Raw genomic sequence first — 15,635 nt, 5'->3', positions numbered from 1 at the left:
GACTGAGAGTTCTAGTCCCGCCTTAGGCCTGAAAGCCGGCTGGGTGACCTTGGGCCAGTCACTCCCTCTCAGCCCAACTCACCTCACAGGGTTGTGGTGGTGGGGAAAATAGGAGGAGGAAGGAGTATTAGATATGTGCGCTGCCTTGAGTTATTTATAAAAATAATACAGGCGGGATTGAATGAATGAATAAATAAGTAAATACATCAGTAAAGCGTGCTGGGTAAACACAACCTATTAAGCTGCAAAAAAGCCAAATCCAGGTTAATAGGTTTGCAAATGCACCTGGCCTGTATTGTGTCTGCATAGCCTGGGCAGTGAGTGAGTGTCCGGCTGTCTCTGGCGGGGGGAGCCTCCACCGAACCTGCTTTAGGGCTTAGCTGTCAACAAGGCCATAAAAGCTGGGAGCAGATAAAGCAGAGCTGCTCCTCTTCCATTTCGCAGAGTCCAGCAGCAGCAAAGACACCCCTCATGGCAATCATCTTGGCTGCCGCCCGCATCGCCCAGCCTCTTGCCCGGTTGGCCCTGAAAGCTCCGCATTGCAGGGATGGCGCTACCACTGGCCTGCGGTAAGTACGGAGAGCAGGCAACAGACTGCAGGTCCCAGTTCTGTTCTCCAGACAATCTACTCGCTCGAAGGCCTTCAGTGCTCCCGCAGGCTTTGCTCACACACACCTTCAGGAAAAGTTTGTGTCTCTCAAGACTCAGAACTTGCTTGGAAAGAACAGAAAGAAGCTGCTGCTGCAGCCACGCGGGTTGTAGGGGGATCCAAGTGAGCAGAATCAGCCCCCCCGCGAACCTCTTAGGTGCTTTTTGACCCCCCACAGTGCTGCAGGCCAGAGTCCAAAAGGACCTCCTTGTTCCAAAGTCCCTCTAGATAACGGCGAAGGGGGCTGTGTTCCCCTGAGCCCCCTCCATCCCTGGACCGGCTGTCACTAAGGATTCTGGTGGGGGTGGCTGAACGCCCCCAACAGGAAAGCTTTGGGTGCAAAGGTGAAGCCTTTAATTCCCCTTTCTGGAGTGGGTTGGAGTGTGAGTGTGTAAAGGGGAAGGGGAAGGGTCCAGCCCAGCATATGGCATGCTCAGCACATTCTTGCTGGTTCTCAAGAAGCCCCAAAGGGCAGCAGCCTTGGGAGGCCTTGGCAGTTCTTCTCTCTCTGGATCCTGGAAGACGTCACGCTGACTGTAGGCCTCACTGCAAGGCCTCATGAGGTCTAGCTTCGCTTTGGTTGTTTGTGGCCAGCTGAGGATTAATCTGGTAGCCAGGGATTCCCCAGGCAGGCCCACAAGCCCACAGAGCCCTTATGGCTGTGCTTCTTGCAGATTGGGGGGTGAGAATGGAAAGGGAGGAAGGGCTTCGGACAAGAGGCCCCTCGTGCTCCCCAGAGCTACAGGGGCTGCCCTTGCTTCCCCCCCTACCCCATTCACCCAAGCAGCTTTTGGGCAAGGCGTGCGGAAGTGCCGGATTGCCAGGGGCATACCGTGTGGTTGGTGGGCCAGATGTGTTCCAGTCGCAGGTTTTTTGTGCAGGGAAAGGAGGGAAGCCTTTTGCAGATGGACTGCAGCCCCTTCTGGCAGCCAAGGAAAGGGGCTTGAACCGGGACCTGGGAGAAACGAGCCCTGGGAGTTCAGCCAGAGCCCTGCCCTAGGGGCGCTGAGAAGCTTCCTGGGGCTCAGGGGCCTTCAAATTGGAACACCCACCCCCACCCAGCAACCACAGTGGCTTTCTGTGTCACCTCGACTGGGATCGAGGGAGTTCAGGACCTGCCAACGTGGGTGCTGGGTTGGAAACGCCTGTTTTCTCGATGCCCCAAGATGCCCTGCCCCAGATTCCTCCCAATCACCCTCTCAGTTGCCCTTGCTTGGCGCTGGCACCCAGACTGCAGCTGCCCTGGCACAAGACCCCTCTGAGGCTCTTTGCCTTGGGGTGATGTTGCTCCTGGGGCCCAGGGGAGAGGTTGCTGGGACCCCCACTGTGGCAAAGGAAATCCGAACCTGCCCCCCCCCCCCCGGTCTGACTGGGCCAAGGAGACCCCTTAGCTATGAGATTGCTGATCTTTTCCCTAAAATACACAACTATTTGTCTTCTGTCCCTGAGGAAGGAAAAGCAGCCAGTCTGTGCCCAGTTTTTAAAAAGGGATGGAGGGTCAGGGAGGGAGCCTGCAGAGCAAACAGCCCGACTTCTCTCGTGGGCTGAAGAAACAACCCAGAGAAAACGGGCACGGAGAAGACTGGGCCTTGCTGGAAAGGAAGCGACAGGGCTCCTCCAGGGACGTCTTGTACCCTGAGCCTCTGGGCTCGTTCAGGCTGACAACAGGAGCATGGACAAGGGAGGGTGACCTCCCAGACCCTGCACACCTGGCACGCTCAAAGCCTCTGACAAAGGCCTTCCCCAAAGAGGGATTCTCTCAGAGACCAGCCGCTGGTTAGCAGGCAGGAGGCTGCAGCGGTGGAAGACCTGGCAGTTCTCACCCTGGCAAACACGAGGATCTTCCGGGATGGGAGCTGGGCCGCTGCTTTTGAACTTGGGGGTCAGGGTCCTGGAGGTGGGGCTGAGCAGGCAGGTGGCCATGTTGGCTCGTGATGCCAGACGGTTCAGGAGGGGCCTGAAGAGCTCCATGTCAACAGAAGCAAGTAGAAATGCCTCCCGGGGGGCCCAGAAGGCCTGACTCAGTGGGTCTCCTTGGGTGCGGGCTTGGTTCCCCAAGGGTCCCCCCTTTCCTCATCTGCGTGGCAGCTGTGTCCTCTCTTGCAGCCTGCTTCCTGAGCTCCAGGTCGTGGCCTCTGCCTGGAGGAGCCAGCGCTGCTACGGAACAGAAGTAGAAGAGGTGAGGGGGGGGGTGTGACTCACTGGCCTCTCAAGAGGGGCAACCTTCAAAGGCAGGCGAGGCAGAGCCGTGGCAGAGGAGAGGACAGCCCTGCTTGGAATGCCACCTGCCTGCAGTGGGCCTCCTTGTTCTTTGTGGGGCCGGCAGTCCTGGCTTGCTGCCTCTGTGCGTGGGCCCCCCGCCAAGGTTCAGCGCTGGTGCTGATGTGCCGGGGCTGCACTGTGAAGATGGCGGTCCTTAGTGACTCTCCTCTCTTGCTGTTCCTTCTTGAGGGCCATGTTCAAAGGCCTTGAGGTCTCACCAGCTGCCGGGGCTTCCCTCTCAGGGTTGGGACATTCCCCCAGCCCTTCCCTCAGCTCCACACAGCGCCTGAGGCCAGCATCTGTGTGAGTGAACAGGGAGGAGCCCGAGGGGCCCAGCCAGGCAGGAGGACAGAGGACCCTAGATAAGAACGTTCCCCTGAGGTGGGTTGCTAGAATGGCTTTGGCCTTGCTGAGCCCAGGGAGGAGCTGGTCGGGTGCACCAGCACGGAGGCTCCTGCGTCCCTGGGAGAAATCTCCCCCTGTAGTTCCTCTCGGCCTTCAGCGCCCCCCCCTTCTGTGCCTTCTTTAGATCAGCCAGCGACCTGTCATCATCACTGGCTGCGACTCGGGCTTTGGCTTTGCCTTGGCTAAATTCCTCCATGACAAGGGGTTCATTATCTACGCTGGTTGCCTACTCAAGGTAAGATCAGGTGTGGCAAAGCAGGAGCCAGCTGAGTGGGTGCAATCACAGTTTGCGGCTGCTGGTTTTCCCTTCTCCTCCCCTCCCCTCCTGAGAGGATTAAGGACACTCTAAACGGTGTAGCTGGCTGGGGTTGTTCCGATGCCGCGTGGGCCAGGAAGTGGTTTGTCCTGCTGCTCCCACTGCCGTGCGCCTCTGGCCTTGCTCCTTGTTTCCACTGGCACTGCTCAGGGAATCTCCCTCCCTCTTCACTTCCCAGCCTCCTCAGAAGACCCAGGGGCTGTCTGGGTTTGGCACGCTGGAGGCATTGCTCAAGAGAAGTCTGCCAAGCGCCTCAGCTGCCTCAGCGTTCCCCAAAGCCGCCCTCCTGATCGCAAGCAGAGGCTAAAAGCCTCCTGGATCCGTCAGACACGGTGGGGGGGTGGTCTTCTTCCGTATGGAGGTGGGTGGCTCCAGTTAGCCCAGCCCTCCAAGGAAGTGACCTGTCCCTGCAGGGGGATGGTGGAAAAGTCCTCCAGGATCAGATGACGCCTCCCCTGCTCCAATGCTCCCTGCTACAGCTGATGGATCCCCCAGGGAACAGTTGCTGGGGAGCAGCCCCAGGACCCCTCGGCAATGATTCTACCAAACCACAGGCCTCTGGGGAGGGCCTGTGGAGAGTCCCCCTCCTGACCAGACAGATGGGGCGTGGACCAGATGGCCGGCCTGCTCGAGCCCCCCCCCCCCATTTCACAGGAGAGTTGGCCAAATCATGGCCAAACCATGCCAATGTGCTTTTCACTCTGGGCAGGATTGGGGCTCGCCAGCTGGCGCATTTTGAGTTGTGTCCCACACTTCCAGTAGTCCCCATGGGTGGGACAGGCTATATGTTTTGTTGATAAGTTCTATTAACGATGGGTGAAGGGAATGTTTGTTGTATTTGCGGATGATGTAATATTGAATGAATAGTTAATACCCTCTAAAATTAGAATAAAGTTCAAAATCACCTAGACAGCTTGGGGAAATGGGCCAAAGGGAGTAGAGTGAAGTTCAACAGATGCAGACTGCCCCACTCAGGAAGCAGAAATCTGATGCACAAATACTGGAATCCTGGATGATCTGGTTGCAAAAAAGCAAATGCAGTTTTAGGTTTCCGCAACAGAAGTTTGATTCCCAGGTCGCGGGAAGTCATTGTTCTGCATGGTCTGCTTCGGCCAGGCCCCGTCTCAGGAACTCTGAAGTTCTGGGCCCGCAGTTTAAGCAGGATTTGAAGAAACGAAGAGGAGGTTGGAGAAGGATTGGTGGACTCGATAGATTTTACTTTGAGAAAAAGTGGTGGGGCAGGAAAAACAACCCCTCCTTGAAATGATGTCACATAGAAAAGTCAAAACTTGTTTGCCCTCATTCCAGGGTGCAAGACACAGAAAAACAGATTTAAGTTCAGGAAGCCGGGTTTCCTTTAGTCTTCCCGGCTCCTTTAGTCTGGATGCCTGCTCGGGCTACTCCGTGGCCTCGCTTGGCCAAAGGGAGCGGGTTTTGCTTCCAGGTCCAGGTCCCGCGTGCCCCCTGCTGGCCATGTCTGGAAAGCACCACACCAGAGGGCCGTTCTCTGCGCTGTAATTTCAGTTTATGGTTACCCAGCCCGGGATGATAGAAAGCCCAGATTCAGCTGATGGGTCCTGGGAGCGGCATTTTTTTATTGCACGCATGGCACGTGAGACTTCAGAGTGGTAAAGAGCAAATTCCCACCCCCTGATTTGCTGTAGTAAGACTTGCATCTCACGCTCATGGAAAAAAACATAGGAAGTCCTTTCCAAAAGTGGGTGGAGAAATTGCTGGGGTCAGAAAGGCTGGGGAAGGAGGTTTACAGGGAGCTGCTGCATCCTGCTGATGGGCGTTGCAAGCCAGAGCCCCCACAGAGACGGGCCCTTCATGGTTGCATGGCCTCCTTCCAGAGGGGGTGCTGTGGGGACAGGAGGGGTGGGCTGATGGACACGGCTGTCTTTAGTTGGGGGACAGCCCATGGAGGGGTGGAAGGAGCAGGGGCATCCAGCTTCTCCCGCCGCTCGTTCCCTTTGCCAGGAGCAAGGCCGGGGAGGCTCCAAGGACTTGGACAACATGAAGAGTGACCGAATGAGGACCATCCAGCTCAACGTCTGCGACAGTGAGGAAGTGGCACGTGCTGTGGACCACGTGAGCAGCACCCTGAAGGACCCCCAGACCGGTAGGTGAAAGAGAAAACCAGGGGGCCGAGAGCACCGGCACATGAGAGGGAGGCAGGAGGGTCTTCATTGGAGGAGAAGACCTGGCCAGCCTTCTGCCTCCCCTCTCAGGCGGGCACAGTGACCACCGAAGGTGAGAGGTCGCGAGCTGCGCCACAGCTGGGGTATAGCTGCCCCTTTCGTTCATTCCTCAGTTCCAGCACACCTAATTAGTCACTGACCAATGTAAGCAGGGAGGTGGTCTAAATTAGTAATTAGGTAGTTAATAGAAGTTATATCATGGCTCCTTGATTCCAGAATGGCTGCCTAGTATAGAACAGATAGCGAGGGAAGTACTTGCAGAAAGCAGCAAATAAACTAGCACGCTATAGACTGGAGACCCTTTTATGCTCTACATGCACCCAGGTGCACAGAGCTTTTCGCCTCCTATTTCACAGTCCAACACGTTAGACTCTGGCCAGCTGGTTTTCCTCAGTCTTGTTTGGGAATGGGGTTACGGTTTGGAAGACTGTTGGGGGAGGAGTCTCGCTGTCTTTGGGTAGGTTTGGATGCCCTCGTTGGCTTTTGTTGCTTTTATCCATCGGTCATCCCTCGATCTTCTCCTAGTCTTTGGCACGTGATTGTTTTAGTACCGCCTAACACGCTGTAGCGTTCCCCTGCACCCGTGCATTCAGCAGGACCGTGTGCGTTAGGCTGAGTATTCCTCATCTCATTCGTTAAGCTCAGTAGCATTTTAGGTCACCAGAAAAGGTCGCATTCCATTTCTCTCTGCTTCCCCTGGCCCGGGTCCTGCAGGCCCAAAGCCCCCTTCCACCTGAAGGGGCCTGGTCTCCATAGTGCCCTTTCAAGAGCCAGGGCGGCCCTGAGTATTGGGGAGCATCACGGTCTAGCTTGAAGCAGAGGGAGAAACGTGGCCAAAGACCAGCCCAGCTGCTTCTGACTCTCAGCCCTTCTGCAGTGAAGAATAAGCAAACCTTGCTGGCTGCCACATTTACTGTAGCAAACTGTTGGAAATATGCTTTTATTGAATTAAGGGTATACACAAAATGGAAAATACGTGTGGCTTTGAACCCCAAATGAGCGGGAAGTTGGAGGAAAGGCTGGCCGGGGGAGAGGCCACGCTGGGCCTCCTGAGGGGAAATCAGCACATTCCCCAGGCTGCCTCTACTCATCCTGTCCAGATTTTGTTTTCTTCAAAAGCCACCACAAGCAAAGCGTGAGCAATTTGGTTTCACCTGACCCAGAACACTTTAGTGGAACCTCTGGAATGCAGTGGTTTGTTCCGGGCTCAAAAGAAAACATTTTTTCTTTTTCATGCCCGCTCTGCCTAATCAGCATGTCATTAGGAACTTTATCAAATGTTTTGCTGAAGTCAGAATATATCATGTCTGCAGCCTTCCTGCAATCTATTAAGGAAATTAACTGATCAGACAATGAGATAAAACCAGTCTGGTAAGATTTACTCTTGATAGATCTGTGTTGACTTCTGCAAATTATGGCATTGTTTTCCAACTGTTTAGAAGTCAATCTTCTACAATCTTTCCAGCTATTAACATCAGACTGATTGGTATTTTGGTGGATTTTCCTTTTTTAAAACTATTCAGTTATTTCCAGGACTCATATACCACCAACTTATTGAATTCTTGTTGGTAAACAGTAATAAATAACATAAAGCAATAAAAATAAATTGGATATAAAAACACCATTAATATCAACTTATTCAATAACATTGACACTTTAAAATGCTATAAAATCGAAAAGTTCCTCTTGGAATCCTTCCCTGCTTGCCCCAGGATAGCAAGGGTGGGGAAATCCAGATCTCAGGGGCAGGAGATTTCAGAGGTAGGATGGCTTCTGGCTCTCGCCCCCCCACCCACCCCAGAGGCAAGGATAACCCTGGCGTCCCCCCCAGGCCAGATCAATGGAACAGGCTGATTCTGTTTGGAGGAGTCTGTCCTGAAAGTGTCTTTATAGTGCCAGAAACCTTTTGCAAGCAATGCGGCGCCTGCAGTGTGGGAGTCATCCTGCCCAACCAGTTTTTCCTTCCCAATCAGCACGCAAGCCGCTGCGTTTTGCGCCTGTTGCAGTTTCTGCTACTCCTGGGGGTGGTCCCAAGAAGAGCACCTTGTAATACTGTAGTCCGGCCTAGTGGTGATAAGGGCAGGAACCCCAGAAGAGCTGCTCCTGGTGTGTCTTGGGTTAGGCACCCACGACGCCCATCTCCACCTGCTGCTCCACTTGAAGCCATGAATCCAGGAGGCTCCCAGGCTATGCACCTACTCCTCTGGGAGAGCTAGCGGCCCAAGGCTTCCTCAAATCTCACGTTGGATCTTCAGCCCTCTAGATGTCTGTCGGCTTCCTGGGCCGCCTCGACCCCATGCTCCAGACTGAGCTTCGCTGGTAGGGCAGGAAGGAAGGAAGGAAGGAAGAAAAGGGGCCCAGGGCCACTTCCTGGGTCTCTTCTGTGGCTTCCAGCTCTGCAGGATGGTAGCTGTGGCTGGCACTGAAGGTGTTGCCCTCCACACTGTCTGATGGCCTCCCCTGGGCAGTGGCATTGTATAGAAGCTAAATAACATGGGGGAGAAGCTCTTCAGCAGTATCATTGCTGATGGGAGCCCTCCCTTCAGGAAAAAGCAGAACCACTGCAGAACAGGGCCTCCGACACCAGGCTGCCACAGTGGGGCCAGGAGAATACCGTGGCCAGTGGCTTCCAGTGCTGTTGAAAGCCAGACGGTCCTGGACAGCTGTCCTCCTCCTCCTCCCTCCAGTCCCTCAGATTCATCCAACACAGGAGCAACCAATACGGTTTCCACTGGGTCTGAAACTGCACCCCCCCCAGGAATCCAGCTAATCCACCATCCCAGGCTCCTGCAACTGTTCTGGAGAACTGGAAGAACCTTCCCTAACAAATGAAAGATTGAAGTTTGGGCACAAGTTGCTTCTTTTTAAGAAGAGAAAGGCCAGTCTATCTCTTCTCTGTAGGGTTAAATCTAAGGATAGGTTTACTGAGATTTGGCCTTCCTAGAGCTGGTCTGTAGAAATGTCTTTTCAGAAAGAAATGCTGATGGTGGATAGTTAAGACAATGGCTTCTTTTGCTTGACTTTCCAGGGGTCTGGGGACTGGTCAACAATGCTGGGATCTCCACCTTTGGGGAGGTGGAATTCACTAGCATGGACACCTACAAAGAGGTGGCAGAAGTGAACCTCTGGGGGACCATCCGGACCACCAAGGCCTTCCTGCCCCTTATCCGGAGAGCCAAAGGTGAGTGAGGGTTCAGCCTGTGGCCCTCGAGGGCTTCCTCCACCCTGGGAGGTGGGGCCACAGGGCTCCGTCATGGCTCTTCCCAGCTGCCAGCAAAGGGACGGGTGGGGGAGGTTGCGGAAGGAGGGATGCCCGGGCTTTCTTCTTCCAGCCCCAGCAAGGCTGCATCCTCTGAGCGAGGCTGGGCAGGGCTGCCTTGAGTTTTGCCATGGGCTGTGCCCCCTGTGCCCTGCTTCCCTCCCTGTGTCTTCACCCCACAGGCCGTGTCGTTAACATCAGCAGCATGATGGGCCGGATGGCCAACCCTGCCCGTTCCCCGTACTGCATCACCAAGTTTGGGGTGGAGGCCTTCTCTGATTGCCTGCGCTATGAGATGCGCCCACATGATGTGAAGGTTTGCATCGTGGAACCGGGGAACTTCATTGCCGGCACCAGCCTCTACAGCCCCGAGCGCATCAAGTCCATCGCCGACAAGATGTGGGACGAGCTGCCCGAAATCGTCCGCCGCGACTATGGGCGGAAGTACTTTGACGAGCAGATTGCCAAGATGGAGTCATATTGCAACAGCGGCGCCACAGACACATCTCCCGTCGTTGAGAGCATTGCCCACGCCCTCATCTCCACCACGCCCTACACCCGTTACCACCCCATGGACTACTACTGGTGGCTGCGCATGCAGGTCATGACCCACATGCCCGCTGCCATTTCCGACCGCCTCTACATTTATTGATGGGGGGCGGGTGTCCTGCTGGAGCCAAACCAGGAAGGGAAATTCACTCTAAAGGTTACACTGTACCATTTCCCAGTAGTCACTTGGTTAGTTGATTTTAAAGTCTGTATTTTAGGCTTGGGTTTAATTTAATCCCTTGCATGGTGTGTCTGGTAAGCAGGACTATCTCGTGTCTTTCAGAGGGACCCAGATGAGTACTACTTATTTCAGGTATTCCCCGTTCCCTCCTTCACCTGGCTTGCGTTAGCCTCAGGGGAGCCTGGTCATCTCCTCCCCTTTGGCGTTGGGTTCCTCCTCCTGGGAAAAGGCTGCCCACCCAGTCCTGGGGGGCACGGGCCTCACTCCTGCTGGGTGGCAGCTGGTCTTCAGTCCTTTTGTTTTAGCCACGGGGGCGGGGGAGGTTGGGTCTCAGCCGCTGCCAGGGGCCAGTTGTCTGCACCTGTCTTGCACACTCCTTTCCAAAGGTGCTACGGACCAAGCCCTGCCAAGTTCCTCTGCCTCCAGGAGGAGCTGTGCCCACCAGCTCAAACCTTTTGGAGTTCTGCTGGTGAGCAGAGTTCTTCCTGCAAATGAGGGGGCAGCCCAGGCCCCTGTCAGTTGCTCTTGAAGAGGGCTCCAGGTTGAGTTATTTGCACTAGGGTCCCTGTGCTGATGGGTGGGGAATCGCAGGGACAGGAGGAAGGCCGCCTTCTGTTGTGCGCCAGTCCTTCTCTGCAGCAGCAACGTTAGCCACCCACGGCTCACTCCATCTTGACCATGAAGGTCATTTTTCGTCATGGCACTTAAAAAGTTGATCCTCCGGCAGGCCAGGTTGAGCATGGTGCCTACCCCAACCCAACCCATGAAGCCTTGCTGCATTGCTCGTGGTCCCAAATCCGAGGCCACAGCCATTGTCTCTCCGAGGCCACCTTGCCAGGGAAGGATGGCAGAGCTCTGACATGCTCTCTGTCCCAAGAGGGGTGGCGGTGCATTGTAGGGAACAGGCCTGTTGCTGGCGGCAGAGGAAGGTGAGGGAGCATCACACGCCTGTAGCAAACTAACAAGTGGAAGAGTGTGTGATCAGATGTTCTCTGCTTTGATTAACATTAAACAATGTGACAAACCTGCCCGCATCTGTGGCCCTTTTTCCTTGACCGGAAACCAGATCCCCTTGAGCTGCTGTTCAGGAGGGTTGGGGTTAGGGTGGGTGTACTTTGAGAGCCCTCGGGCCAGGCAAGAGGCACCCTCCTGCTTGTCCTTAGAGGCCACGGCAGGAGCTGAAAAGCTAAGCAGGAAGGTGGCGGGGCAGGCTGGACCCAGCGGCACAACGCTTGGGCGTGTGTCTGTCCTGAAACCAGGCGGGCATGGAGTCCGGCCATGGTGTCTTTTGCACAGCGGACACAAATCGTGTGAGGCAGACTTTCTTCCTCCTGACAGCACTTTCCAGGGGCAAAAGCTGGTGGCAATCTTGGCATGTTAACATCAGAAAGGATGTTAGCCCAGTGGCAGCAGTTAGCTGCTAGCCTCCCTCCCGAAATGTCCTCTCTCTCCAGCTTTGCCTGTGGTCCCAACTCTTCAAGGTGGTGCAGTTCTGTCTCATGAGAAGGCATCCCATGGTGGGGGGACACACTCAGCAAGCCCCCTCTAGAGGGATACCTTGGGTGGGCAGATTCTCTCTGAGCAAGAGGTGTCAAAGTTAGCAGGTCTCCAGCCATGTAGGACTTCAAAGATGCTGGACCACCTGGCAGCCAGGGCAGCTCCTGCAGTATTGATACTCCATGACAATAGTGAGTTGTCCTGGTTAATGTGGCCTGCAGCACTTGGCATTAGCTGCAGTTTCTGGTTGCAATCATCCACCCATCCAGAGCTCAGGTTGGTGACATCCTGGATTCAGTCAAGTTCTCAACCAACAGCTACTCTGTGTTGCTTGGGTTAAGCCTCAACTCATTTCTCCCCATCCAGACTTTTGCAGTCTCCAGGCGCTGGGCAAGACTTCCACTGGTCCAGGGAGAGATGGCCAAGTGGTGTTCCCAACTGCCCCAGGACCTCCCCAGCAGGTTTGTGTAGAAGTTAAATAGAATAAGGAAAAGGATTGGGCCTTGGAGCACCCCATATTGGAGTGCCCAGAAGTTTCTCCTCTCCTCCCCCAGGTCCACTGACCATAATGGCCCACTCAGAAGGAGCAGAACTATTGAATGACGGTGGTTCCTCTGCTCCCAACCCTCACGGGGTCAGAAGGACACCACAAGTGGCAGAGTCTAAAGGCCACTGAAAGATGTAGTCAGACTACTAGGGTCCCTCAACTGTCTTGCCATGGGTCGAGCGTGGTTTCTGCCCCATGCCTGGACTTGAACTCTGCCTATAAAGACTGCAGATAACCCATTTCTTCCAGAGCTCTGGTGACCCAATGCCTTTTCAAGAACCTTTCCTAGAAAGAGAGTGTGGATTGTTAGGGTTAGGGTTAGCCCAGACCTAGTGCCCCCCCCGGCACATCCTAGCAAGGCCATAAGATGTTTTCCTTTAGCTTTTTGGTTGTGCCCCTCACTCTGTGGAAGAATCCCCCCGAAAAACGGTCTGTGCAGCATCAGATTTAGGATCTGATGAAAACATTCACTTGGCCTTGGGCACTTGGCCCCTGATTATATATCAGTCCCTTTATTTGATCACGTTTATGTTTTACTGCATTTTAACATTGCACTGCTACAGGAAGAGTGCTGCATGTGAGGGGGATACACAAACTGGTGGAGGGCCATGGAGTTCTCCCTTCTGTGCCAACTCCAGGCACTTCTGCAGCCACCCGGGTCCTTTCAAAAATAAAAAGTGCAGAGTTACAAGCTGGTACTTTGTTATAATTAAAAGACATTTCCTGAAATTAAGTTAGGTGAGGCTAGAGAGCTTTGCAGGCCTTTCTCTTAGCAGAAAGGGCAGCATTCCTCCACTCAACCCCCCACCCAGCAGATTTCTGTCTCTTGCAAATTCTGCAGAATGGCTTTTCCCTAAGGGTCTTGCAATCTCCAAGCGCCATGCCCACCCCCCCAGGCAAGGCTGGAGTAGGAGTGGGGTGGGGGGTGTCAGAGAGAGAGAGAATCAGCTTCAGTAATGAGTGGTCACACTGTGCCTTTTCTCTATGGCTCGCCAGGACGCTCCCTTAAGTAGGTCGATGAAGATTCTCAGTCATCCAGGTGGAATTGTCTGTAGGTTGAGTCATGGCAGCTGGATTTCTTTCTTTCTTTTTGGTAGAAACGCTTCGCTGCTTGTCCAGGCAGCTTCTTCAGTCTGGGCAAAGGTTGGTGAGGCACCCCATGTCTTCCAGGGTGGCTGCATTGTCCCTACACCTGAATGGCTGTTGATTGTGCCATGGAGGTGTGGATTGCCTTTGGGATGTCTTACTCATAGATCCTTTGTTCCTCCCCAAGTGGATCGTTAAGAGCGGCCTTCCTGGTGGTCTTAATCTTCCTGGGGACTGATGGAAGAGCAGCATGAAAAATGCTGCTTCCTCAAGTCTTTTCTCAGGGAAACGATCCTTTCCTATCTCCTTTCTGGGAAAAGAGTCTGCAGGAAACAGCATCCTGGAGCAGCTTCCAGGCAGGAAGTCATTTTGCCTGGGCAAGCCAATAATCCACTTCCTGCCCAAACAAGGAAGAGAAACCTAGGCTAGAAGCGGCTCCTTTGGCTGGGGTGGCCGTCCCTCTCCTCCAGATGGTTTCTCTTTCAGGGTCTGCACAGGAGGTGGAGAGATGCTCCAGGCAGATGCAGGCTGCCTGGCCCAGAGCGCTTCTCCCCGCTGGGGCTCTGGCTTGAGACTTGAGGTAGGAACAAGGAAGCCCCCCCCCACCTTGTTTTCCAGAAAGGACCCATAATATGCTGCATGGCAAACACGGGTGGCTGAGGAGGAGCGAGCCTCAAGGACTGTTTGGCACTGGGATTTCCTCCCCTCCTTAGAGGGCTCTGTTGGCAGATTGCTAGGAAAGTCTTTGGCCCAGGAGAGATCAGAAAAGACACACACCAGGCATTTCTATAAAAATAATTTTATTTACAGAAAGCAAAACATATTTAAAAGCTTCTGCATTCTTACAGGCTCTCAGTGAGAGCTGCTTAACTCTCTACATGCCTACACAGAAGGGAAACTGAAACAAGTCCAGGCAAGTTCTTCCCCCCAGGTGCAAAAATTAACAATTGAAAAGGGGACAATTAAATTCAACATCTTCACCCAAATGATTAGTTACCATAGTAACCTTAATCTGTAGTAGAAAACATATTAACAGGCTCCCTTAGGAAAGCTGGGCCAATCGTGAGCCCTGCCACTTCCTGGGGGCTTCTGTGCTGAATAGGACCAGCCTCCCAGGTTTGTCCTGCTGAAGGGCCCTTCTTTTAGGGCCGCATTTGAGTGCCAGCAGAGCCGCAGGAAGACCTCCTCCTTTCCACATGGAGCCCCTGGGGGCACCTCTGGAACCTCATGGTCTGCAACACAGGAGCCTCATCTGGCCATGCCCAGGGCTGGCACCAGCTGCCCTGGCAGACAGAGGGTAGATTGTCTTGGGCCCTGCAAGGCACAGGCAGGCCCTGGGCTGGCAAGTGGGGGAGGGGTGTCCCTCAGGGCCTTTCCCACTCCCCCAGGTCACATGGCTGCTGGGGGTCCCCTTCAGAGCTTCACTGGCTAAAAGTGAAAAATTCTTTTTTTTTTTTGGCCAGGGGTGACTTTAAAAAAAAAAAGTATAGAAATGCTGTTCTTATTGCCACCGCTCAGAAGGGAACCTGCCCTTGCCTCACTGGCAGCAGGATGCCAGGCTGTCATAAATCTTAGAAACAGAATTGTGGATCAGGAAAGGACCACGAGGATCAGCCTGCTTCAATATGGGAGGAAACCAATTAAGCCATCCATGAGAGGTGCCTGTCCAGCCTTGTCTGAAAAACCTTGGGAGATGGAGAACCCACAGAGTACAGGAAGTTTTTCCTCATATTTAAATGAAGTCTAGGTACTCCAACTTAAGACCTGTTATTTCTGCTCCTGGAAAATAGTTCCCTCCATCTTCCCGATGGCCCCTTTTATATGCCTGAACACGGCCATCCTGGCTCTCCTAAGTCATTTCTCCAGACTGAATATCCCAAGTTCCTTCACCTGCCCTCAAGCCCCACATCATCTTCATCCTCCTCGTAGCCTGTTCTAGCCAGCCAATCTCCTCTGGAAATGTGGTGCCCAGGACTGTACGCAGGACTCCAGGTGTGACCTTTCCAGTGAGAGAGCGATTGTTCCTTTGCTGCTTCTACACAATGCTCCTGCTAATGCAGCCCAGAACTGGGTTAGCCCTTCTAGTGGCTGTCTCACCCTGCTGGCTCCTATTCAGCTTGTGGCCAGGGACCACACACAAGTCCTTCTCAGATGCAGTGTTCCCAAGCCATGAGTCCCCCATTTTGGACATGGGTCCTGTATTTTCCTTCCCTAGATACCATTTCCTCCTCCTCAAGCACCTTGTTCCTCTCAGCCCAGTCTCTCGACTGATCCGGATTCTATCTCCTTCTGGCTCAAAGCGTAGCGGGGAAAGGCAATTGCACTGCCCAGTGAGAAGCGAACTGGCCCAGCTAGGAGACACTAGTGCTGCTTGCAATCCCCTTTTCTGCCCCCTCTCACTGCGGTACAAGGGGATCCTGGCCAATGGGGGACAGTTCCACCCACTCCTTTGCCCTCCTTGCCCTCTCCCGTGTGGCTGCCCTGCATCTGTGCACCAAGCAGGACCACAGTGCCTGAGCCTCTCCGTGCTGCAGGTGCTTTTTGCTGGGGGAGGGGTAAGAAAGGAGGGGGAGAGGAAAGGCAGGCAGGGGGAACTGCACGGGCCACTCGCGGGCCCAGCCCCGTCTGCACCCCCTTCTCTCTCTCTCTCCTGATCCAGGGAGGGGGCGGCAGCAGCAGCCCA

At 54.2% G+C, this 15,635-nt stretch overlaps 1 protein-coding gene across 2 annotated transcripts; it reads left to right on the top strand.

The window, feature by feature from the left end:
• The first annotated feature begins 444 nt into the window (after positions 1-444).
• On the top strand, positions 445-10,850 carry BDH1 (3-hydroxybutyrate dehydrogenase 1). 2 transcript variants are annotated; one of them, XM_063306212.1, is made up of 6 exons: positions 445-569; positions 2,756-2,828; positions 3,441-3,551; positions 5,613-5,754; positions 8,862-9,014; positions 9,275-10,850. In XM_063306212.1, the coding sequence occupies exons 1-6, from the start codon at positions 472-474 to the stop codon at positions 9,742-9,744; spliced, it is 1,047 nt and encodes a 348-aa protein (XP_063162282.1). In that variant the 5' UTR covers positions 445-471; the 3' UTR covers positions 9,745-10,850. The 2 variants fall into 2 exon arrangements, with proteins under 2 accessions (XP_063162282.1, XP_063162284.1); XM_063306214.1 differs by lacking the exon at positions 3,441-3,551.
• Positions 10,851-15,635: the final 4,785 nt, after the last annotated feature.

This window comes from Candoia aspera, chromosome 6 (genome assembly GCF_035149785.1).
Source record: "Candoia aspera isolate rCanAsp1 chromosome 6, rCanAsp1.hap2, whole genome shotgun sequence".
NCBI lineage: Eukaryota > Metazoa > Chordata > Lepidosauria > Squamata > Boidae > Candoia > Candoia aspera.
This window is presented reverse-complemented; position numbering and strand designations above follow the sequence as displayed.